General features: G+C 41.6%; 1 protein-coding gene and 1 long non-coding RNA gene across 4 annotated transcripts in view; one reads left to right on the top strand and one right to left on the bottom strand.

The window, feature by feature from the left end:
- The window catches only part of LOC133365230 (uncharacterized), a 76,400-nt gene extending 59,779 nt beyond the window's left edge, over positions 1–16,621 (top strand). For 2 of the 3 annotated variants that reach the window (XR_009758135.1, XR_009758133.1), the window contains one exon: positions 14,995–16,621. This is a non-coding gene — a long non-coding RNA (uncharacterized LOC133365230). Of the gene's footprint in view, positions 1–6,074; positions 6,145–14,994 lie in introns of those variants that run through there. The other variant, XR_009758134.1, reaches the window with a different exon arrangement.
- The window catches only part of KCNH8 (potassium voltage-gated channel subfamily H member 8), a 287,892-nt gene continuing 276,563 nt past the window's right edge, over positions 14,803–26,131 (bottom strand). Inside the window, exon 16 of the mRNA XM_061586828.1 lies at positions 14,803–15,591. Within this exon, the coding sequence (XP_061442812.1) occupies positions 14,887–15,591 (705 nt within the window). The 3' untranslated portion in view covers positions 14,803–14,886. The remainder of the gene's footprint in view (positions 15,592–26,131) is intronic.

The following is a 26,131-nucleotide window of genomic DNA, read 5'->3' on the forward strand; positions in this document are numbered from 1 at the left end:
GCCTGCAATGGCAATATTGCCACATGGGGCAAGTTTTCTGATATTCACATGTAAAGCGGTGCTAGCAGAGCTTGTTAAAACTTCTGGATACTGATGTGTTTTCTTTCTTGCCTGGTAAGCTCTGCCTTTGAAATAGATGGCCAAATTGTAGCAAAACAACTTTATTTCGCTTGTAGCATCTGCTGGAGTTGACGGGGGAGTGTTAAATTGGCTGCTGGAAGTGAAAACAGTGGAAAATGCTGGAGAGATAAAGACAAGGGTAAAGACTTCCCCCCCTCCTTTCCACCGGGACAAAAGCTGATTAACTACAGCGGCCAGCCGAGAGAGGGAAACCTTATTCTACAAGCTGTGTTTACTGCTGTTATATTGCAGACATTTTAAATTATTTCTTATTTATCTACAAACTCAAATGAGCAAATGGTTCTCACTCGTCAAGCAACCCGGCTGCTAGGGGCGACCATTCTAACAGGTTCAGTCCCTCCCAAAAGGAAAAGGAAAAGACAAACAGAAATTATTTCATATTTCCCTAAGAAAGAAGAACGTAGGGTAGGTGTAGGAAGAAGTTCTTCTCCGCAGAGTGGGGATAGTGACAAGAGCATGGGGCCGGTCCAAATTCCATCTAGCCATGACTGGACTGTAGTTCATAATAAATGTGATCTATACTTATATGATAAGCTTTCCCCGGGGACTGACCTTGCAGCAGAAATTGCTTTGATGGACACTTCTCTAGTAATCCCACGTGGAGATACCGGGGGGCCACCGTGTTATTCAGGCTCTCCCCCTCTGGCCTCTGAAGTTGCTGCTGAGCTGGAGGATTCCCTCCGGGTGGACGATGAGTGGAATGGAGCCCACGATCGGACTCTGAGCACTGAAGGTTGTCTGACACCTTCTCCCTTAACAAGGACCGGCAAAGCGTCAAGCCCTCTGATTACTCCTTCCTCTTCTAGGCAAATTGAGACGAAGCGGACAGAGAACATTTGAATTGGAGCTATACTTGCTCCTGATGAACAAAGAACTAGTGCGAATAAAAAACTTTCTGGCTGAAAGCTATGCCCTTTTGGTTGTAATAGCTGAATTTCAGAAAGCTCATTCCTGTGTGCAGTGCCCTGGACACCAAGGAAAAGATATAGTTGACAAAACTGACAAGATTGGCCCTGACCCCAAAACAAAGGTACTTATCTCCAGACCTAAAAAGAAAGGAACTAAGCGTAAGCCAAAGAAAGCAGAGGGCACTAAGCAGGCCAAGCAGGCCCTGAACCAAAAAAATTACATCTAAACCTTCAAAACGGCAAAAAGGAATGAATTTAAGAAACTTTTTAAGATAATGGAAGAATCCCAGCAGACCTCTGCTAAACAAGTAAAAACACTTAAGCCAGATTCACAGACCATTAAGGCAAGATCCGTGGAGGCCGATTCAAATCTCTGCTTTAAACCACTTATTTCTCCCACTCATCTAGATGATGTCTTTATACCTTTTGCAACACTTTTAACTACTTCAAGGGACAGCGCGGCTCTTAGTAAAGAAATACAAGATCCGTGGCAACACGCTCTGGACACTGACAAACTGACGCACGATACAGTGTCTTATACACCTTTCCCTCTAACTCAGCAAAAATTGGAATTGGTGTTAAGCCGCTGCAAATTAGCAATCTTCAATCTCTCCAAACCGAGGGCTATGTTGACTCCTAGCCAGCACAAAGTACATTTACAATATCTGATACGAAATACTGTCCCAGACTGTGGCTTGATGGAAGATATAATAGATGTTGAATACCTCCCTTAAGAGCACAAAACCGCAACAACAGTAGTGACCTTCAGGAGTTGGCCATCTTTAATGCGTCTATACACGGTTAAAGACCATTTTTATCATGCAGGCATGTGTATAAGTAGGTTATTTGAGAACCAGAAGCCAATGCACCTATTCAGCAAATCCCAGGACCATGCTTTTAGGAAAAACACAAGAAATCTCTCTCCATCTCAGGATGGGCCCTTGGTCAAGGTTCACTCCTCACTAGCTGAACAACATATTTCCCAACAACATCTCTGCCCTTCAACTTTTGATTTTACACTGGAAGAAAAAGAGCTCATAAAATCGTTCCACTCCTTGCCTACAAGATCTCAGAATGAGATTGTCGAAAGACTAACATTTCTAAGAAATACTCTTGCCCAAGCCTCAGCCTCTGACAAGATGCCCCTCCGCTTTGGAACGGTGAAATCTACTCAAGCAAGTCCGGATTGCATGATGAATTCTTTTCAGCAGAATAGATTAAACCCCTTGGCTCAGATGATTGAATCGCTTGAGGATTCTGGGTCCCTACCCCTGAGGGGTTATGGCTATCATCCAAGAGGGGAAAAGGCAGGTATATGTGTCATGTTCATATTGGGAAAATGCCACAGGCAGTTATCATCATCATCATCATTTTTCACACAGAGAAAAGTGTGCCAAAGGGACTTCATATGTAAAAGACATTAAAGCCTCATATAAAACAACAATAAAACCTAAACATGCTCATCCAAAAATATTTATAAAAGATGAGCACTAAAACAGGCACCCCCTCAATAACTCACTGCTCTCTAAATAAGAGGTGAAAGGATAAACAGAAATGTTTTAGCTTTGCACCTAAAAGCAGACATTGATGCCTCCTGGTGCGCTTCCCTTCCACAGCATCAGTGTGTTGCCAACAGGCAAGGAAATTCAAGAGATTCTAGAGTTGGGTTGCCAGGTCACAAGTATCCCAAAACCTGAGATTTTAGGGGTGGGCCCAAGTGATGTCATGGGGCGGGCCCGAGTGATGTCATTAAGCATGATACATTAAGCATCAATCACAGTTGCTTGGAGCATACAATTAAAAAAAAATCTGACTGGAAATTAAGCTAGACATCTTAGCTAAAAGATGGAGCCCGGGTAGGGAACATTTAATTTAGCCTACTTGCTTTCGGCAAGAAGGATTTAAGTGCCTTCAGGCCAGGCCAGTCACCAGAAGGTCACTGTAGGAAGAAAGGAGCCTAGTGTTGTGGAGATGTTAGATGGGAGCACTCAGGAGTAAAGATGGGTGCCCCTGAAGGCTGCAATTCTAAACACACGTACTAAGGGACTAAGCCCTCATAGAACTCAACAGGACTTACTTCTGAGTAGATATAGTTTGGATTGTGCTGTTGGTAAAGCTTGACTAGGGATCCTCTGCAAAGACATCCATCTCCAAGCAGGGTTGGCAACCCCCTGCCTGGAATGCCCTGCCCTTATCTTTTAACGTGGCTGCTCCAAACGTCTTTACAGATTTGACCCTTCACTTCAGAAAGAGGTCTGAGAAATGAGTAAGAGTAAGAAGATTCTCTACCCTTTCTGTCTGCATAGATGCCCTCATCCTTCCCCTGAACCCAGCGGAAGCTCTGGGCCAGGGGGGATGCAGTGACATCTCATAGAGGACACCCTCCCCTTTCCTGGGGTATATGATTTGTGCTGTCCAAGAGCAGATTTCGGGGTGGGTACCCCCAGTTACTTATTTTTTTCCTATGTGTTTTTGTCCATTTTGATTTTGCATTGATGCACCCGTGCGTGCCCGGTGCCCAGCAGAAGCTCTGGGCCGGACGGGATGCACTGGCATCTCGTAGAAGACACCCTCCCCTTTCCTGGGGTATATGATTTGTCCTGTCCCAGAGCAGAGTTTGGGGTGGGCACCCCCAGTTACTTATTTTTTATGATTTTATGACATCATTATGTATTTATGATAATATCAGAAGCCTGATATTTTGATTTCATAAGTGTATTGTTATTCCTGATGGGGAGAGTCCCCCAATCACAGTGATATATCATACATGGTACCCCAACATACATTTTGGGGTTCAGAGACATGTTAAGTTGGTTTGAAGTTGCTGTCGTTGTCAACTCTTCTTTCTTAGTGTTTTGAACTTTCAAGCAAATAAGGAACTGGGAACTAGGAACCAACTTCAGCATCGTATCAGTTAAATAGATTCAACAGTTGCGGGGGGGCTGACGTTTTGGTGTATATCTCGGGAACCAGACCACCTAGAAACTTAATATTTTTTTTAAATTGAAGCTGAGAGTCAGGAGATTAAGGGGTGCTAGCCAGAGAGCCAGAGGCCCCCCAAAAAACCGGAGACCCCAGCCAAAAACCAGATACCTGGTAACTCTATTCCAGAGGCAATGAGCTATCAAGTGGAAAACAAGATTTACAACGCTTTATTTGAGATTTAGAGTTTTATGAGAAGCAAGGCAAACACATAAAGCAACTAATGAGTGCAGTTGTTACCTTACTTTTCCTTTCTGTTGCCCAGGAGCCCCAGATAAGAACAATGGAGAAATCCCAGGTGGCCACCTGCTTACACAGCACTGCACCGATGGTCTGTGTTGAAGCCCCCTGAGCAGGCATTAGGGACCTTTATTTATACCCAAATGAGCCCTTGGATTTGGATGCAAGTTTGCACCTTTGACTAATTAGCCATACCTGTGGGGATGTTTTTTTTAATTTGGGTCTCACGCTTCTGCCTTTGTTTCTCAATTTGGTTGGTCAGTGTCCTTGCTTTGTAGCAGCCTGATTCATTGCAGCTGCCTTTGAAGGCAAAGTTCCCAGCACTTAGCCGTGTATGTGAAACATCTTCCCTAATGATCTGTTGGCATCCACTATCTATTTTTGCCAGTTAAGAGCCTCTCTTCCGTCATCTGTGTTACATCAACAAAGCTTCTCAGACTTATGTAGTATTCTACATAAGCTGGGTGAGAAAGAAAGCAACAAGCCCACCTGGCTGGTATACAGGAGCATGAGACAGGAGTAAAGGACAGGGGGATGGAGCATGCCACACTAAGCCTCCTTGTATGTCAGGATGACTTGTGGTCATTTCCCATATAACCAGTATGCCAGTCATGTCTCGTTGGATATTATATAATTACTGAATTACAAATGGTACATTGTAATTTCATTCTATGTGATATTTTATTTTGAAACACTGAAACTCAAAATCAATTATTGTAAGGTGACATTGGTTTTATGTTGGGAAATGTTTGTAAGTAAATAAAACTGATGTAACTTGCCTAAGTAATCAACCTCCACACATTAATATTTGGTAGAGCTGCCTTTCACTGCAATAACAGCTTTAAGTCTTTTGGGGTAGGTATGTACCAGCTTTGCACACAGTGTCAGAGGGATTTTGACCCATTTTTCTTGGCAGATTTGCTCCAGGTCATTGAGCTTGGTTGGACGTCGCTTCTGTACCACAATTTTCAAAGAGCACCACAGATTCTCAATGGGATTGAGATCAGGACTTTGACTGGGCCACCTCAGGACATTCACCTTTTTGTTCTTGAGTCACTCCAGTGTTGCTTTGGCCTTGTGCTTGGGATAACTGTCCTATGAAAAGTGAATTTCCTCCCAAGCTTCACTTTTTTAGTGGACTGAAGCAAGTATTTCCCTGTATTTTGCTCCATTCATTCTTTCTTCAATTTTTACAAGATGCCCAGTCCCTGCTGATGAGAAGCATCCCCACAGCCTGATGCTGCCACCACCATATTTCACTATAGGGATGGGATGGTGTGTCTACAGGCATGGGCAGTGTTAGGTTTGTGCCACACATAGCACTTTGAGTTTTGGCAAAAAAGCTCTACCTTGGTCTCACTGGAACACAAAACTTTTCACCACATCGCAGTTAGGGCACTCTCATGCTTTCTGACAAACTCCAGATGCGCTTTCAGATGGTACTTTTTGAGTAACAGCTTCTTTCTTGCCACCCTCTCATACAGGCCAGTGTTATACAGAGCTCTTGATATGGTTGACTGGTGCACCATTACTCCACTCCTGGCCATTGAACTCTGTAGCTCCTTCAAAGTGATGGTTGGCCTCTCTGTGGCTTCTCTCACAAGTCTCCTTCTTGTTCGCTGCATTTTGAGGGACGGCCGTTTGTTGGCAGTGCCTGGGTTGTGTGATGCAACTTCCACTTCCGGATTATTGATCCAACTGTGCTCACTGGATATTATTTTGTATCATTTTCCTAATCTATGCTTTTGTATTACATTATCTCTCACTTCTGTAGAATGCTCTTTGGTCTTCATTTTCTTTCAGATCCACAGCCTGACCAATGATCCTTCAACAGTGGAGTTTTTATCCTGACAATGTGACAGCAACTTTAATGGTTCACAGGTGGAGGCCAACGGTAAGGTAATTGTGTCCTTGATAGGGCAATTTCTTTCCTCTGTGTAAACTGGGAGCTTCCACAGCACAGAGGTTGAATACTTATGCAAGCAACATGTTGCAGTTTTTTTTAGATTTCTTACAAACATTTCCCAACATAAAACCAATGTCACCTTACAATAACTGATTTTGAGTTTAAGTGTTTCAAAATAAAATATTATACAGAATGAAATTTCAATGAACCATTTGTAATTCAGTAATATGAGAGCATTGGTCAGGGATCTGATCACTTTTGCTTGTACATTCAATACAATGAAGTCTACTCTTCATTCTTGGTGAGATATGCTTGGTTCTGTCTCTCCCCACACCTCATACTTTCAGTCCCTTGAGAGATATAGTGGAACAAAGAGCCAGGCTGACTTTCTGACCCAAGTCCTCTTTCACTATATTGTTTGATGTGTTCTTTCTTTCTTCTAATTATATAAGCCTCTTTTTGGCTCATCTTTGTCATCATATATATAAACAAATAGGGCTGTATTCAACTAATTTGTTGATCTAGGTGAGGCCAGCACAAGGATTCTTTAGTGCAATGAAACTCCCTCTCCCATCCACCCTACCTAAATCTACTCTGGATTGTTGGGAGAACCCCCAGAACAGGATGTGGGGGAACGAGAGGGGAGACCGTTCTACTGGCCAAGGAGAAATGTTTGCACTGATAGAAAGGTCTCTTTAGCTCTAAGGTGAATAGAACCAACTGTGATGTCACATAGAAGGTTACCAACATCACTAAAGTGACAAGTGCAAATTCTTTATAAGCATCTTTATTGATTTTAGAGGCCTGAAACCAGAGCTTGGAAAAGTTACTTTTTTTCACTACAACTCCCATCAGCCCAAGCCAGTTGCCATACTGGCTGGGTCTGATGGGAGTTGTAGTGAAAAAAAGTAACTTTTCCAAGCTCTGCCTGAAACCATGCTTATTACCAACCCATTATATCTGAGGCTTGAAGTAGAACTATCACAATAATAAATTCCTTACAGATTCCTGTGGCTTACAGCTCTCGGATGATTGCTGAACTGTAAAACTGCAGGCTCACTTTATCAGTGTGAGAACAACAAAGGGACAGGAAACCATAAACAACAGGTGGCTTATCTTTGTTGTATATAGAGCAATGAGATCATAGAATCATAGAAGAGTTGGAAGTGACCTATAAGGCCATCAAGTCCAACCGCCTGCTCAATGCAGGAATCTAAATCAAAGCATTCCCGACAGCTGTCTGTCCAGCTGCCTCATGAATGCATCCAGTGTCGGAGAGCCCACTACCTCTCAAGATAATTGGTTCCATTGTCGTATGGCTCTAACAGTTAGGAAGTTTTTCCTGATGTTCAGTCGAAATCTGGCTTCCTGCAACTTGAGCCCATTATTCCATGTCCTGCACTCTGGGGCGATCGAGAAGAGATCCCAGCCCTCCTCTGTGTGACAACCTTTCATGTACTTGAAGAGTGCTATCATATCTCCCTTCAGTCGTCTCTTCTCCAGGCTTAACATGCCCAGTTCTTTCAGTCTCTCCTCATAGGGCTTTGTTTCCAGTCCCCTGATCATCCTTGTTGCCCTCCTCTGAACCTGTCCCAGTTTGTCTGCATCTTTCTTGCAGAGACCAGAACTGGACACAGTACTCAAGATGAGGCCTAACCAGTGCTGAATAGAGGGGAACTAATACTGTACGCAATTTGGAAACTATACTTCTGTTAATGCAGCCTAATATAGCATTTCCGTTTTTGCAGCCACATCATACTGTTGGCTCATATTCAGCTTGTGATCAATGACAATTCTAAGATCCTTCTCACATGTCATATTGCCGAGCCAAATGCTGTGCATTTGGTTTCTTTTTCCTAAGTGTAGAATTTTGCATTTATCCCTGTTGAATTTCATTCTGTTGTTTTCAGCCCAATGCTCCAGCCTATCAGGGTCCCTTTGAATTTTGTTTGTCTTCCACGGTATTAGCTGTGCCCCCCAATTTTGTATCATCTGCAAATTTGATAAGCATGCTCAGTACCTCCTCATCCAAGTCGTTAATAAAAATGTTGAAGGGCACTGGGCCCAGGACCAAGCCCCGTGGTACCCCACTTATTATTTCTGCCCAGTTTGAGAAGGAACCATTGATAAGCACTCTTTTGAATATGATTCCGCGATAATGGGCTGGATGAGAGCTAATAAACTGAAACTCAATCCTAACAAGACTGAGATGCTGTTGGTGGGAGGACCCTCTGCCCAGATGGTTGACGTTCGACCTGTCCTAGATGGGGTTACACTCCCCCTAAAGGAACAGGTACGTAGTTTGGGGGTCTTATTAGATCCGCTCCTGTCACTTGAGGCTCAGGTAGCCTCGGTGGCACGGAATGCATTCTACCAGCTCCGGCTGGTAGCCCAACTACGACCCTATCTGAGCAAGGAGCATCTTGCCTCAGTTATCCATGCTATGGTAACCTCTAGATTGGACTACTGTAATGCACTCTATGTGGGGCTACCTATGAAGACGGTTCGGAAACTTCAGCTAGTGCAAAATGCTGCGGCCAGAGTTCTCACTGGGACAAAGAAATTTGACCATATAACACCTGTCCTGGCGCAGCTGCACTGGCTACCGATATGTTTCCGGGCCAGATTCAAAGTGTTGGTTCTTACCTATAAAGCCCTAAACGGCATTGGACCGCAATACCTGATGGAGCGCCTCTCTCGCTATGTACCTACCCGTTCACTACGCTCGACGTCGAAGGCCCTTCTCCGGGTCCCAACCCATAAAGAGGCCCGGAGATCAACAACTAGATCTAGGGCCTTCTCGGTGGTGGCCCCCGAACTATGGAATGCCCTCCCAGAAGAGATACGCCTGGCGCCTTCTCTGTTATCTTTTCGGCGCCAGGTAAAAACTTACCTTTTCGCCCAGGCTTTTTAAATTTTGTAAATTTTTAAATATTTTAATTTAACATTCTAAACTTAATATGATCTTAATTTATAAATCTCAATGGCAATTTTATTAATGTTTTATAATTGTACTATATATATATATATTTTTCCACACTTGCTCATATTTTAATTGTGATTTTATTTGTTGCACACCGCCCTGAGAGCTTTCTGCTATAGGGCGGTCTAGAAATGTAATTAAATAAATAAATAAAATAAATAAATAAATTCTGGAGCCAGCTGTGGATCCACCTGATAGTTGTTCCATCCAGCCCACATTTAGCTAGCTTGCTAATCAGAATATCATGGGGCACTTTGTCAAAAGCTTTGCTGAAGTCGAGATATATTATGTCCACAGCATTATCACAGTCTACAACAGAGGTTACCTGGTCAAAAAATGAGATAAGATTAGTTTGGCAGGATTTGTTCTTCATAAATCCATGTTGGCTCCTAGTAATCACTGCATTGTTTTCAAGGTACTTACAGATTGACTGCTTTATAATCTGCTCCAGAGTTTTTCCAGGGATTGATGTTAGGCTGACTGGTCTGTAGTTCCCTGATTCTTCCTTTTTGCCCTTTTTGAAGATAGGGACATTAGCTCTCCTCCAGTCATCTGACATTTCACCAGTCCTCCATGACTTCACAAAGATAATAGACAGTGGTTCTGAGAGTTCTTCAGCCAGTTCCTTCAATACTCTAGGATGCAGTTTATTGGGCCCTGCCAATTTGAACTCATTAAAAGTGATTAGGTATTCCTTGACTGTTTGTCTATCAATCTCAAGCTCCAATCCTGCCCCTTCTACTTCATGTTTCCCGGGAGGGTCATAGACCCTTTTTTGAGAGAAGACTGAGCCAAAGTAGGAATTGAGCACTTCTGCCTTTTCTTTGTCATCTGTTATCATTTTGCCATCCTCATTGAGTAGCTGTGCCACCATTTCTTTTCTCTTTTTACTATGGACGTACCTGAAGAATCGTAATAGTCAACTTATAGCACATATTTCCTTGATGTAGCAGTATCATCTCTTGGCCACTTAAAAACACCAGACTCAGAATGACTGAGCAAAATCAGTCATCCTTCCACTATACTGTATAAGGCACGTATCATACTCAACACATTAGACTTCGGATTGTGTCTCAAAGAGCCTAGAGATCAATTGGACTCACAAGAAATCAGCACAGCTGCTATCAGATGTCCTAACAACAATCACTGGCTGTAAATGCCTGCTGTTTCTTAACCCTGTCTTCTAATAAATATTTTGTTAGAACTTATTAACTTGATTCTTCACCTGCCTTGCCAGTATCAAATGTGAATCCTAGCCCAGACTTAGCTACCCCGTGGCATCACATCTACTAAATCTTGGATTTCTAAACCATGAAAAGTAGCTTTCTACTGAAAAGCAAAACCTGTGCAAAACTGAAGGGCTAAATGAAGAGATGTGTACATCTAACAAAAGGAGAATGAACCTCTGAGGCATTTGGTGCGGCATTGCCAAACATCCAACAAAAAGGTCCAAAAGTTCAGACGTGCTTTTGTATTCGCTAGACAAAAAAAGGGAGAGGGGTAATTTGACCAAAGGCGGAGTGTACACAAGGTGAAGAGTAGCATCTAACAGGAAAAGGGGAACTGACTGACAAAGGGTAAAACATGAAAGATTAATGATTGCATCTTTAGAGTAACACTGGACGAGGGAGCATACTGAAGCACAGAAATCAAGGTAGTATAGCAAGCATACGTTAAAAAAGAGAATGAAGAATAATAAAATTCATGTTGTTTTATAATGCTTAGTGCCACATAATGAAACACTAAATGAGACAGGCTCATTTCAAGGCAGTAGGGGAGCAGGTTAGGAGAACTCTTAGAATTACCATGTGAAATGCTCTTGTCATGTTTCTGTCCATATAGCTGTTCAATTCCAGTTATTGCTGCCTGGCTGCCAGGAAGTGGTGCTGCATTGAAAAAGATTCATACCAGCAGTTTTGGATGCTTTAAATGTTCCACTCTGTTGAACAATATCCCAGCTCCCCAAGGTCAGAAATAAGTGTTGCTGAATATGGTCTTTTCTTACTTCAATCAAAATTTCATTTCAATGTGCTCTATGTAGCTGGAAACACCCATCACTATACATTCATTTCCATAGGTAGTAATATTCATCTCCCTCCTCCCCCAATTAAGCCACCTTGTTGTCCCTCCTTTTCAGCAATACCCCCACAAAATCTGTCATCCAAGGCCCTCTTTTTACACGCACGCATGCACGCACGCACGCATGCAAGAAAGAGCCTCAGGGTGACCATTTACCTATGGCGCTATCCCATGCATTATGTGTGTGGGGTTGCCCATGTGGGATTTCCCCACCTGCTTGGCTCCCACACTCGCAGCAGGAATGGGAATCTACATTAAGTTGCATTCTGTGGCATTACACCCAGTATGACTGAGCATGTGATGCTAGTGACTGTGTCTACTGATATACACACAACATCAAAGAGGGTTTTATGATCAATCAACTTAGCTTTATTTGCTCCATTATGTTACTTGCATTAAGTCTTTTATTCTAGAACCAAGTGTACAATAGTGGGTCACTGCGCAAAGATCCTATTCATTTCACACCACATATTTTGTGCTTTTAAAATGAAGTGAAACATAAACATTTTATATACTTTTTATCAGCAAAAATAAAATGTTTGCTATTAATAGAAAACAACCACTCCCACCCTCAAATTACATGTACTTGTAAGCTGTAAAAAATAACTACTTTTCCACCAGTGGCTTCATTTTAATACTGTGGATTTTATCCAATGCTGGTCATACTCAGAGCAGATGCACTGAAATGAATGGACATGACTAACATGTTCATTCCTTTCATTGGATCTACTCTGAGTAGAACTTAGCTGGATACAACCCTATTGGGCTTCTGGTCAGTGGCGGCTGGAGGCTCAATGTCAGTGAGACAGTGGAATCCACTCCAGGTTGTAGCCTGAACTTTCAAAGAGCTGTTCAAGGTGTTTCATTGCATCACAGATTATACATGCTACTAAGTGGGCAGGAGAGAAAAGTGATAGGGAGAGAAATAAAATGTTGTAGAGATTTGAGAAGCCAGGGTCCATGATCCAATGGAACTCATTGCATAGCTCCACAAATTATAAATTGAAAGAACTCTGTGAAGTTCAGTGAAGTTGAAGAAGATGAAATGGTCTGCAGTGACCACAACTGGGTAGAAAAATAAGAAGCATTCTATGAGTCTTGCTGGATTTGTAAAATAGCATGTTTCTGAAGATTCTTTCCATGCAAAGAGTCTCCTTTCCCATACAGAATATTTTAGTTGTACATTCTAGATTGTAACTAAAACCCTAAATAAAAATGAGGTTGCAATCTTATACCAATTTTTGTGGGAGTAAGCTCCACTGAACTCAGAAGGACTTCCTTCTGAGTACACAGGTTCAGGTTTGCACTGTCAGATTATCAGTCTGTATTATCTTTCAAAAAATAGAATCTGTGTGTATTTTGTTCATTAATTTCAGTGTTTGTATCTAAGCCTATTATATACAGAAACCATTCTGGAGGAATAGTAGCCAAGTAAGTAAGCACACTTAATTGAGCTCAGTGGACCTTACTTCTGAGTAAACCTGGGTAGGATCACACTATATGATTTGAAATGAAAGGATTGTATCCAACATTGTTGTTCAGTGGAATGTAAGGCTTCCATTAGTGGAACAGGGAGGAAAGCAATTTTCAGGTATTTCCCCCCTGCAGCCTCCCTGCATCTGCTCTGGAAGTCCCCTAACCCTCTGGAGAAGATTTAGGGTTTGTGCATGGAGCTGTGGGGGAGATGAAATCACTGAAAATTGCTTCCTTCTCTATTACACTGATGGAAGCCTTACCGTCAGCTGAGAGACACCATTGGATAAAGTGCAAATGTGGATGTTTCACTCTTTTAAAAAAGCTGATGAGATCTGAAGTCTGCCAACCAAAAGTCTGACATGATGCACATAAAACACAAAACAGCATTTTTGGAGCTTTTAAAAAAGTTACTACATCTAACTTTGGCCTTGATCCCAAATTGCTTCCTTTGCTTCCATTAAGATCTCAGATTAATGACTGCCTGTTCTGGATAAGCATAAAAAGTTGTCATCCATTGCTGCTTCACATAATTTTGTGAGGTTCTTTCTCTGTGGAATGTGTTGTTTACCAAGGATACTGAATGCCTGTGTCATGTTATGATGACACAGAATCTATGTTACAGATGTTGCATGTTCAAAATGCACATCCCTGTGGAACAGAGTTGATCTGCATACCTCAGAAATTAGCTATTCAGTTTCATATTATAAATTGCAATTACATACCTATTTGGGTAATTCCCTTGCCTATTTTATTATTTCTAATGTTATCCTTGTGTACTAAAATGCAAGCCAGTGGATAAATATCCCCTAATGATTTGATGACTATTCATCTTTATGTTAGTGGAAGCAAACTTAAGTATTTCCTTTCAAATGCATTTTCAGAAATATTTGCTCTTAATTCTACAGTTTATTTCAGTTTCAACTCCCAGGTGATTGTCTTGGTGGAAGAAGTTATCTCTGGGAGTTAGGATTTACTCTGAAATGGTTATCTGACCTTTAAATAACAAAGGAGAAATGAGATGATATTGCACAATAGCATAAATAAGGGCAATGAATGTCATTGATTAAAGCAGTACAGTTCACATGTTATTTGACTGCCAGTGTGGCATAGTGGTTAGAGTGTTGGACTACAACCTGGGAGACCAGGGTTTGAATCCCCACATAGCCATGAAGCTCACTGGGTGATCTTGGGCCAGTCACTGCCTCTCAGCCTCAGAGGAAGGCAATGGTAAACCACCTCTAAATACCACTTACCATGAAAACCCTATTCATAGGGCACCATAAGCCAGAATTGACTTATATTCAACATTGTATATGTCAGCTGGCTTTTATTTTTTTGTAAATAAAATAGTACCTTACTCTTTATTTGTATTCTACTGGCATAGAGAAATTCATTGCAAACTGCATGCAAAAAAAGGGGGTGTATATCTGTTTAAAGCTAAGAATAGTTAGATCAAATACCTAATAGTGTATACACGATATTGCATTAATTTTGAAAACTGCAAGCATTATTACAAAAAAAAGAAAGCAAAATTCTTATCAGTCTCCTTATAAATATTTTAAATACGTTTCTTATCAAGCATAGAAAAATAGTATTTTTGATAAAGAGGTCTGATTTACATAACAAAGAACGTGCAACAATTAACCACTCTCTACCAGCTCTATTTGGGTGATTGTCAAGGAGGTGACATGCAGTGGTAATTGTTCCTTTGCCTTTACAGCACTGACATAAATACTAGCAGGAGCCTAGATCCTCTGAAGCAAACAATGTCATTGATATTGTCTGGGAGCAACAATCAATCTCTAAGGGGGGGGGGAACCCTTTGCTTTACACAACAAAGACCTTCTGTACCAAAGCTCCTTAGTCTTAGTTGCCCAGCTACTTTTGCCCTCAGGAGCTACAGAGTATCACAAAAGTCTGTTGAGCAGTACAGTTAAGTTACATCTGTGTATAAAATGCTTTTCAATGTGCTTCTTAAATCTAGAAATCACCTCTCTGCATATGAACTAGCCAACCCTTTGTTTTCCCATGAGGTCTCATAATTGTGCCAATTTTCATGTTTGCAAATTTCCATGAGCATCTGAAGAAAAGGCAAAATGTCATGCGGTACTGAATAAGTTTACAGCTGGCAGTTGCGGAGCATGCTTGAAGTATAACTTAATTATTCTTTATTATACATTTATGGCTTTGGTATCTTTAATATCCACTGTGCTTGTCATAACTTCAAGAGGCAAATATTCAGAGGTCTGTGCTGATGCTGTACCTGTGATTCCTTCCAGGTCCCAAGACCCTGGCAAGTTCTCGAGGCTTAGTGAACTGACTGCTCCCTGACTAAAGCTGCCTTCCTCAGATCTGCTGGGTAATACAAGGTGTAAGGATGTATCTGACGAAGAGCACACAGAGGATGACAGAGTTGCTGAAATGGACTGGAGAGGTGTCAAAGTGGTGTCCGATGGAGAGGTGCAAGTCACAAATTGCAAATGATCTTTCTGGATTACATGGTAGTGGGAGGGGGAATATTCAAGGCCTGAAGTATAATAAAATTCACCATCTGTAGAATTTTGAATGTGGGATTCAGTTCTTTGTGGACTGCTACCCACAGAGGTTGGATCCATGTTCCAGATGCCGGCTATTGTGTTAGAATGGCAGAGTTTCGCTTTGGTGCAAGTAACATTTGGAACCTGCATATGCATACATGGTTGATGTGTAGTCCAAGTCATTCTAGTCTGTAAGCTTTCCATACTGGGACTCAAGGCCTTGCCATGCACTGCACAAAACTCTGGGGACTTCTGTGCCACTAATAGGCTTTCCAAGAGCTGCATCACATTCTTCATGTCCTTACTTAACTGAGAGACCTCTTGAGTCAAAGCAGTGACCTGAAATATTAAAAAACAATCATATTTATACAACATTATTCAAACTAAAATGAATTGGTGGAATCTAACTGAAACCTTTGAATTCGGGGAAGGGTTTTTGATCTAGTGGATGTGTCTACTAATGGAAGAGGAGGGAGACCATTTTTGCTAATTCCCTCTCTCCCCTGCAGTCTCTAGAAATTGGCCTTAGAGAGTTGGAGAACCTTTTAGATCAGGGTGGAAGGTGGTGTGGAGGATTGCAGGGGAATGGGTGAAATGACAAAAATTGCCTCCCATCTTCTATTAGTGGCACCATCTGCTGGATCAAAAGCCCTTCCATGAGTGCAAGGACACCAACAGGATTCCACCCAATACTCAGAAGGCAATTCATTCTGGATTATGTTCCCAGTTTCATAACTTAATCCATCTCTCTTGTTCCAGTTGCAAATTTCTCATTAAAAACTTAAAGAGGTAAGTTACTTTCTTAAGAAAATAAATTAATCAACTGGTGTTCTGCATATTTGTGCAAATGTACTTTACTAACTGTGTGCCACAGAAGTACTAATAAACGATCTGCTTTGAGTTAAATTAAAGCAAACTGTGTGGCCAAAATTCTTCAAAGGGGGGTAAGGCAGAAGATTCAAGAAACCAGACCTAAGTTTTGAGTTAACTGAATTATTTCAGAACCAAAAGCACTGCATTACAGAGGGCAGATAATCTGCAAATAAAAGTAATTCCCAAATATTTGTTTGTTTATTCTACCTACTAACTAAAGTTCTCAAGGTGGCAATGTTTGTTAGGGAAAGGGACACATTACAGCTGAACTATACATTCCATTAAAAGTGTTTTAACTAATGTGCTTAGAACTGGCTACATCTCTTCTTTTTAGAAAAGCAACTGTGCCCCCACAATGTGTAACATTCCTTCTGCATCCTTTTCTCACTGAAATCCAAGCTGTTTTTTGCTCTCCAAAGTGCCATTTCCATCAACTAGCAGATTCAGGGACCAATTTTCAGTGGGAATACCATGCAAGGGAAAGAATTCAACAACAACAACAACACACTCTCCCCTTGTGGTCTTGTTTTTTGAATTAAAGAAAGAAAGAGGGGGCAATTCTAAACACATTGGCTCCAACACTTTTAATGTTGTGTAATTTGGCTCTAATATAAAAGCACATTTAAGCAAAGTACTTGATGATTTCAAATCGACTGACTGGACAACTTCCTACAACTAAATCTGCTCAATAGGTAGAAATTTGGACAGCTGCTTCGAGGCTAAACTTTTCCTCATCAGGAGCTTCTGGTATAGCCAATTTCATATCTGAGACAGTAGGAGAGGAACACATTTTCTTCTTTAGAGTGAACCTAATTGGAAGTTGCCTACTTGTGAGCAGCTCTTTGAATGGAAGGATTTGCTGAGTCAAAGTGGAGCCTTCCCTATCAGTTGATATTTTCAAACTATTTTAAAATCATATTTTGATATACTTCAACAATCTGCTTCAGACATGATGAAATAAAGCAACTGATTAGTGGGGCTTGCTTTCAAAAAGAAAGCATTAGGCTACAATCCTATACCTCCCCACTTATCTGGGAGTAAGCATCAATGAATAGGGTTGCCATATTCCAGTTCCACAAATCCGGGTGGGGTAATTTGCATATTATGCAAATTATTTGCATATTATTTGCATATTATGCAAATATTTGCATATTAATATTTGGATTGTCCAGTTGTTTTGTTTTTGTGCCTAGGAATTACCACCAAAAACTGGGGAAAGATGTGAGAAATCTTTTGTTAAAAAGCAACATTTTCAGCCTTAAATGCCTAGACTCTAGTTTCCAACACTATGGAGTATTTATTGATTGATTAAGAGGATTTATATCCTGCCCTTCTGCTGTTAAAAACAGAGCTTAGCACAGCTTACAAATATAATAAAAACAATAAAAATACACAATCAATATAAAAACATAATAAAAACACAAAATAGCAACGAACATAAAGTAAGTCAGGGCAGCAGTATGGTTAACCTTTGCTGGTCATTGACCAAAATAAACTTATTTACATTTTGTAGTATGGTTAACCATTACATATATGATATATTTCAGAGATGTGGTGGGTGGAGAAAAACAAGAAGCCGAAATGTTAGGAAAAGAAGTCTTTCACACCACATGCTCAGTTCTAAATACTGTTGCAGCAAGTTTTACAAGTTCCTCCAGTATTCCACTGGTGCAGGCACTCAGACATTCAAAGTATCTGTATGTTTCTTAGGTTTTATAAAAGCAGAGCTTTGCTTAACTCAAAATTTCTTCTCCCTTTGATCAACCACATCTACACAGGTTCCACCTCCATACTCAAAATGAAACTGGGCCTGGAAGTGTGCAACAACCCCACACATACCTTGCTAATTAGATTACCAATGCCAGGATGTCTGTCTTATCGACTACTCTCCTGCTCCCCCCCCCCCCCCCCGGACATCATGAAAGACCCAGGCCTGGGCTCAGAAAGAAAATAAATATCTGGTCCTCTTCAAAGTATTGATAAGCCTCTTGTTTTAATTGAAATAATAATTATAAATTCTTGCTCTTATCACTAATGGGAGTTAATTATCTTGCATATGCTGCTGTTGCTTCTATGGCTGTAACGGAGTGAGGTTAAAGATAAGTGAAATGCAAATAGGAAAAACAACAACACAAAAGGCAGTATCACTTTCCTAAATGTAATACCATACCAACCACAACAAGATTCCTATGAGTAAGGCAGAAAACTCAGCATCCCACAACCTAACCAAAAACCAAAACTAAAAAAATCCTGGCAGCCAGTCAGCCAAAGTCATAGAAATCCCCATACAGCACAACCTGAGCTAAGTTTTGTAAGGTATTGTTTTGAAATGTGCTTATGGGAAACAGCAGTATTTTCAATTCAATATTGCAGAATGCGAAAAATCCATGCTGGCTATTCCCATGAGTAAAGCAGAAAACTCAGCATCCCACAACCAGTCAGATTTCCTAACCGAAAACCAAAACTAAAAAAATCCTGACAGCCAGTCAGCCAAGATCACAGAAATCCCCATGCAGCACAACCTGACCTGGGGACTGCGGTTAATGCAGAATGCTGCAGCACAATTGCTGACATGAGTGAGATCCTATCAGCATGTAATACCTCTGCTCTGAAATCTGCATTGGTTGCTGATTTGCTACCAGGCCAACTTCAAGGTGTGCTTTCCATGTTATGGGTGCCACATAGTATTTGTTCTGCTCTTGTAAGAAATCAGTCCTGTTAAGTGGCAGCACCTACGCTTTGGAACTCCTTGCCTATTGACATTAGGCAGACACCTCTTTTCAGCACCTGCTAAAATCAGTTTTCTTGAGGCAAGCCTCTCCAGGCATGTGGAAGCTATTGTGTTTTTAAATCTGTTTTTAACTCATTGTTCGTTTTATTATTTTGAATGTTTTTAAGTATCTGTCCTTAACGCTTTTGCCAATAATTTTATTGTTTTAATTCTTTCTGTAAACCGCTTTGAGATTTTTTACAATAAAGCGGTATATAAATATTGTAAATATAAATAAATAAATGTTGGAGTCACTGTGGCCCTTGAGTCTCTTCCCACTTTTAGGAACCAAGGAATCTGCCTTATACTGATTCAGGCCATTTCGTACCATGATTTCTTAAATGCAATACCATACCAACCACAAGAAGATTCCTATAAGTAAGGGCAGAAAACTAAGCATCTCACAACCAGTCAGGATTCCTAACCAAAAACCAAAAACCAAAAATAAGATAAATGAAGAAATATTTATATAAGCATGACTATCAAATATATTTATTATTTACACAAACTGTAAATATATTTATAGTGCAATCCTAGGTTTATTTATTCAGAAGCAAGTCCCAATGTATTCAGTGGGGCTTACTCAAACAGGGACAGAAATGCAACCTCAAGTGATAAGCAACTTCATTCACACAACCCAAAATTCCGAATCATGCCACTTTACGCTGTTTTGCAACTGTTTATACTTGTCTTTATGGTTATTGGATTTTAAATGGCTTTATTTCTTGTTGTGAGCTGCCTTGGTTTCCAAACGTACCTCACAGGGTTGTTGGAAAGACTCCATACACGCACACGCACACACTGCAGATGTATAAATACATATAGCCCATATAATAGTTTTTTGTCAGACCTGTTGGTCATTGCAGAAAAATCAGTATTACTTTCCTACAGAATAAAAACTGTAATACCTAAGTAAGCCCTGCCTACTTGCTTTAAAATAGGACTGGAAGGGGGGGACAGAAAGAGTTAGAACACAAACACAATTCTTTTTTACATTCACTCCAAAGTCCCATTGATTTTCAGCACATTCATAACCATGTCTACTCAAAAGTAAGTCCTATTGAATTCAATGGGATTTACTCTGGGCATATGGGATTAGCATTGCTTTTACAAAAAGCAAGTATTGGGAAGGTTTTCAAAACACTGCCCAAGATCTGACTCCTACACACAAGAGGAAAATAAACTGAAATGTATATACTTACCCAATTTATGAGATTTTCAGATAAACGGGGGGAAACTACCATTTTGTTTTCTAGACACTGCCTCAGGTCAATGAAACTGAAACACAATCCTGGCTTCACTGATTGGCTGCAATCCTGAACGGGCGGGGTTAAAGCTATGAAGTGCTGTTTAAAGAAAGATTTAACAGTCGGGGCGGCTGACGTTTTTATGTATATCTTGAGAACCGGACCACCTAGAAACTTAATATTTTTAAATTAAAGCTGAGAATCCACACCACCTAAGGGGCTAGCCAGGCACTGAGTGGCATGCAAAGAATCCAGGTAAAACCCGGCTAACCGGGCAATATGGCAACCCTATCAATGAAGCCAATGGGACATACTTTTGAGTAGATGTATACAGGACTGTGCTATAAATGAAAGAAAGAGGGGAGACCCCCCATTTGTCGAAGATGTTTGCAAAACTTGGGTTGCTGTTTCTTGAGACAGCTGAGGTCCCAAGTAAGTGCTGTAAGGACTGGGACCCTTTGCCTGTCCCTGAATCCAGAGAGAGGCTGCATTCAGTCTTGCAGCCTCTTGCATCAACTCCTGGCTGGGTGACAAAGAAGGCCCAGTTCTCTGCCTCCATCACATCCTCAAGTAGCTGTCCAGTAGAGCTTTTCCATATAGTTAGGGGTCTGTTGTCATCAGCTCCCGGAAATGGAGTTTTAGACCCTTTGGAGGCCCATTGCGAATTGTTTGCAAGGCACTTTGAGGGTAAAGTTGCACACCTCTGTAGCAATCTTGATGTCCAATCCACATCTATTGTAGTCCCCAGTGAGGTGTCCAGTGCAACGTCTGCAGCAACTTCTTGGGATCAGTTTCTGTTAATGTGGCTTGATCACATAGACAAGTCTCTTGTGATGATGCAACCAGCAATGTGTCCTCTTGACCCTTGTCCTTCTTGGCTTATTAAAGCTTGCTGAGGGGAATGACTGAGTGGATCCCGAGTGTGGTTAGTGTGTCTTTGAGAGAAGGAGTCATCCCAGCTGCCCTGAAAGAGCTGGTGATCCAACCACTCCTGAAAAAGACCACCCTAGACCCATTGGTTTGTGACAACTACTGCCAGGTTGCAAATACCCCCTTCTTGGGGAAAGTGATTGAGAGGGTTGTGGCACAGCAATTGCAAGTACTCCAAGATGAAACAGATTATCTTGACCCATTGTGATCTGGGTTCAGACCTGGTTATGGGACTGAATTGGCCTTGCTCGTCCTAATGGATTACCTTTATTGGGAGAAGGGCAGGGGGAGTGTGACCCTGTTATTCTTACTTGATCTCTCTGCGGCTTTTGATACTATTCACCATGGTATTCTTCTGAGCCAACTTAGTGAGATGGGTATCAGAAGTGCTGTTTTACAGAGGCTCTGATCCTACCTGAGGGTCATTTTCAGAAACTAGCATTGGATGATTGTCTTTTGTCCCCCTGGCAGTTGTGCTGTGGGGTGCCACACGGTACCATCTTGTCCCCAATGCTGTTTAACATCTATATGAAGCCCTTGGGAGTGGTCATCAGGAGATTTGGGGTGAGGTGTCAGCAGTATACTTATGATATCCAGCTCTATTTCTCTGTAACATCTGATTTGGGAGAGGCCGTGCAAGCCCTGGGCCGGTTCTTGGGCTCGATGATGGTCTGGATGAGGACCAGTAAACTGAGTCTGAATCCTAGGAAGATGGAGGTGCTATGGGTTGGTGGCTCCCAAGTTTGGATAATTGGTCAATTGCCTTCTTTGGATGGGGTCATACTCTCTCTGAAAGAACAGGTTCATAGTCTGGGGGTGCTCCTGGATCCATCCTTTTTGCTGGAGGCCCAGGTGATCTCAGTGAATAGGAGTGCCTTTTCCCAGCTTTGGCTGGTAAGACAGCTGCAGCTGTTTTTGGACCGGGATAGCCTGATTGATTTTGTCCATGCATTGATAACCTCCAGGCTGGATTACTGTAATGTGCTCTATGTGGGGCTGTTCTTGAGGTTGGTCCAGAAGCTGCAGCTGGTGCAAAATGTGGCAGCGTGACTGCTCACTGGGGCCAGATATGGCCAACATGTCACCCCGCTGCTGAAATAATTGCATTGGCTGCCCATTCACTACCGGGCCAAGTTCAAGGTACAGGTGTTGGTGTACAAAGCCCTGTACAGCTTGGAATCAGATACCTAAAAGATGGTCTTACTCCCTATATATCCAGTCGATCACTACGCTCTGCAGGTGAGGGCCTCCTGCAGATACCATCTTATCAGAAGGTCTGTTCCTCACAACATAGAAAGCAGACCTTTAGTGTTGTGGCACTTACCCTTTGGAATTCCCTCCCCTTAAATATGAGACAGGTGTCATCTGCATTATCTTTTCAGCGTCTACTGAAAACCTTCCTCTTTCAACAAGCCTTTTTATCCCAGTCTGCATCTGCGTTGAAATTGCTTTTAAAGTTGTTTTTAAAGCTTTTTTAAAAAGATGTTTTCTTTTAATATATGAAGTCTGTTTTTAAGATGTTTTAGAGTGTTTTTAATGCTTTGTTTGCCACCCTGGGCTCCTTCTGGGAGGAAGGGAAAGATATAAATTTAATAAACAAATAAATACATAAATCACAGAATTGTTTACATGTGTTAATAATATTTCTGTGGAATACATAACATCTGTTATAAGGATGTTTATGGAGAATATAAAAAATAATAAAAGCAACCAGTTGATTCTCCATTTGCAGCCATTAAACCATTTAATGCTAGCACCCTTCCACTGAAATCAGTGAGACTACTTCACGTACTCTGAATTGAGTGAATCTTGGATTAAAGCTGAAGTGAAGCTTCTTTTTCCATTCAATTATACCGAGCTAGTAGAAAAAGCAAATGAAGGTACCAAGTTAAAAATTAGCTTTGCATTGCTTCCAGTAGCTACTAATCAATTTATTTTAGGCTAGATTACTGTCTTGGTGCTCACAGAATTAAACTTGTGCAGTTCATCAAAGTGATGAAAGAGGAAGCAATCTGCAGAAAGCAAAATGAGACTGTACATTGGTTTTCACAAGGATAAATGTACAAGTCAGAAAAACAAAAGGATAACCGTGAAACATTTGATTCTCTCTAAACCAAAATAGCTTCCAATTACCTTTGTGACTTGTATAACTTAACCTGCCCATTACAACAAATTCATCTCCTGCTGCTGTCATGGTTAGTCAGAGCAAATCAAGGAGCCTTAGGTCACATCCACACTGTACATTTAAAGCACATTTATACAACTCTAACAGTCATGACTTCCCCCAAAGAATCCTAGGAACTGTAGTTTAACCCTCATAAAGCTACAATTCGCAGCACTCTTAACAAATGATAGTTTCCAGAATCCTTTGGGGAAAGCCACGTGCTTTAAATGTATGGTGTGGCTGTGACCAGGAAGAGCCTGGAGAAAGTGCAATAGCTCAGTGGTTGAGCATCTGCTTTGCATGCAGAAGGCCCCAGGTTCAATCACTGGCATCTACAGATAGGAGGACTAGAAATGTCCCCTGCCTGAAACCCTGGAGAGCCACTGCCAGTGAAATGTGGAAAATACTGAGCTGGATGGACCAATGGCCTGACTCTCTGCAAGGCAGCTTCCTATGTTCCTATGCTTCCTATTTATCTGTAACATAAAATATATTGGATATGCTGAAAAGGTAGGCTGGGATTAAAAAGGCCACCATGTGCCTACTTGGGCTTTCAAGGGTCCCCTTTCTCATATCCCCATGAAAGGCTGCTTCCAAAGGATGGGGGACCTTTGGGAACGGTATTCATTGTGGCATAAAGGGCAGTGGTGGGAGGGGAAAATCTGAGTCATGTCAAATTAAATTTCCTGATTTTACTTCACTTTGACCTCAGTTTACATGCCCTTCCATTTGTGTTCCCCCTCAGCCGGTACTACTGTGTGAAATATTATTTTATAACATGGTTCTTCCAGTTTGTTGGGCTTCAAATAAGAAAAAAAAAAAGGCCAGGCAGCCCTGGTATTAATCTTCAGTGCTTCTGAAATCACATTACAAACTGCTACACTGCACAGATATCCTTTCACTGACATATGAGATGTTATATTTTACATTTTTTTGGTAAGCAGTTCATTACCCACCCTAAGGTGTAGTCAGTGGATTGATAGGTCATGCTTTTGCAAGGTACTCAATCTGAATAGTTTTGGGTGCAGTGTTAATTTTCTGTCTGCAGCTTTCTGAATTACCACTGCAACAAACTTGTAGAAGTGGTTTTGCTTCAGGAAAAAAATTAAAGATGCAACCAGTCATTTATTAAGAAGTATCTTTGTGGGCATTTCCAGATGGCCTGTTTATTGAGCATTCATCCTTATTTGTTCACAGGGAGATTAGACAACATTGGCTATTTAATGAGATTCACTCTGGGTTTTTTGCAGAGAGGCTAAATGACGTTGCACTAAAGCAAGTGTTATCCCACACTTTCCAATGTATTTTCCTGTCACATTTCTTCTCACAAAAAGTTTGATCTTTGGGGAAGTGGGTTTGTTGTAAAACAATCTGAATGTGTTTGAATACCACCTGGATATGGTATTTGATTTTATCCCACCCCAAAATAGCGACAATCTGGAAGTGCCTTAAGAATTCAACTATGGTGACGTTCTTAGTAGTGCCGTAAATCCATCTTCCCATGTGGTCACTGAAGACAAACATTCAAAGGGCCATTTGGAAATATTTGACTGTGTCCTGAAAATGGGATTTAGTTAGCATATGATCCATTCTACTACTGTTATATCAACCAGCCCCTGTGAAGTTAGTATTAGAAGCCTATGGATAAACCACTGCTCTCAACATTGATCTCTTTTTCTGTTACTTCAGTACTGATATTGTCTAACATCTAGAGTGTGCCTGCTAGCACAGCAACAGAGTGAAGCCAGTCACAAGAGATTTGTACTTATTTGGCTATATACAAACTGAGGGTGACTTTGAGGCAAAAGAAGTGGTGTGCTGGAAGAGGGTGCTTAACCCTTCTGGTTATCATTTCTTCAACTGCAACACCGTACCACCCAGCCTGTTTGATCTCCAACAAGCACCTCAGGTTCTAAAGCAACCCCATATGTAGCACCTGCTGGTGAAAATCTGATGGGGTTGTAGTGTGGAGCAGGGAGTGAGGGATTTACTCTGTGTGTGCTCAGCGTGAAGCAGAGGGTGTGGGTCATTTCTGTGGGGAGCAAGGTTTTGCTGCAAGGGATAGAGTGGTGTGAGATAGATGTGAGGGTTCCAGTGTGGAGGGATTTACCATGTCAGGGCAGGGCATGGGTTTGAGGGTTCAGTATGGGACAGGGTGTGTGGGAGGGGTTTTAGCGTTGTGTGGTGTGTGCTTGTTTCAGTGTAAAGTGGACTGCTTGTGAGGGGGTTCACTGAGGGATTTCAGTGTGGGGTTGGTTATTGTGTATGCGTATGTGTGTTCAGTGTGTGGTTTTCCAATGTGAGGAGGGGTGTGAGGGTTCAGTGTGGGGCAGGGTAAGGGATGTCACTAGATCAAGGTGTGTGTTTCAGTTTAGGTAGGGTGTTTGGGGAGGACGCAGCATGGGTTGGGGGTTTGTAGTACGGAATGGTTGCACGGTATGGTTCCCTCTAGTGGTTGGACAATTGGACTGGTTGAACGCAAAGCATGCATCTTGCAGGGATACATTGCTGCTGTCTCTATCTGTGCTCATAACCATCCTCACAGGAGGATAAATATTGGAAGATAATCATTAAGATTCCATGAGTTCCTGGGCAGTCACATTCTACAACCATGATGACACATTGCTCTCCAATTTCCACAGTGTTTGGGGACTGATAGAGGCTGCAGTGTGGGCTGGGGGTTTGCAATGGAGGTTCATGAGGTTGTGGGTCAGGGTACTCCATGCTAGTTTCTCATGTTTCCAAATGTGCCCACAGGCTCAGAAATGGTGGCAAGCCTTCATCTAACCTCTGCACCACACTGTTATATTCCATAACTAAGAAAACAGGCATTGCACATATCACCCACTAGGTTGCTCCCTCTGCAAGCAATGCACTCCCAGCAGGACCTTTGGC

The sequence above is a fragment of the Rhineura floridana genome, chromosome 10 (assembly GCF_030035675.1).
Source record: "Rhineura floridana isolate rRhiFlo1 chromosome 10, rRhiFlo1.hap2, whole genome shotgun sequence".
Classification (NCBI taxonomy): Eukaryota; Metazoa; Chordata; class Lepidosauria; order Squamata; family Rhineuridae; genus Rhineura; species Rhineura floridana.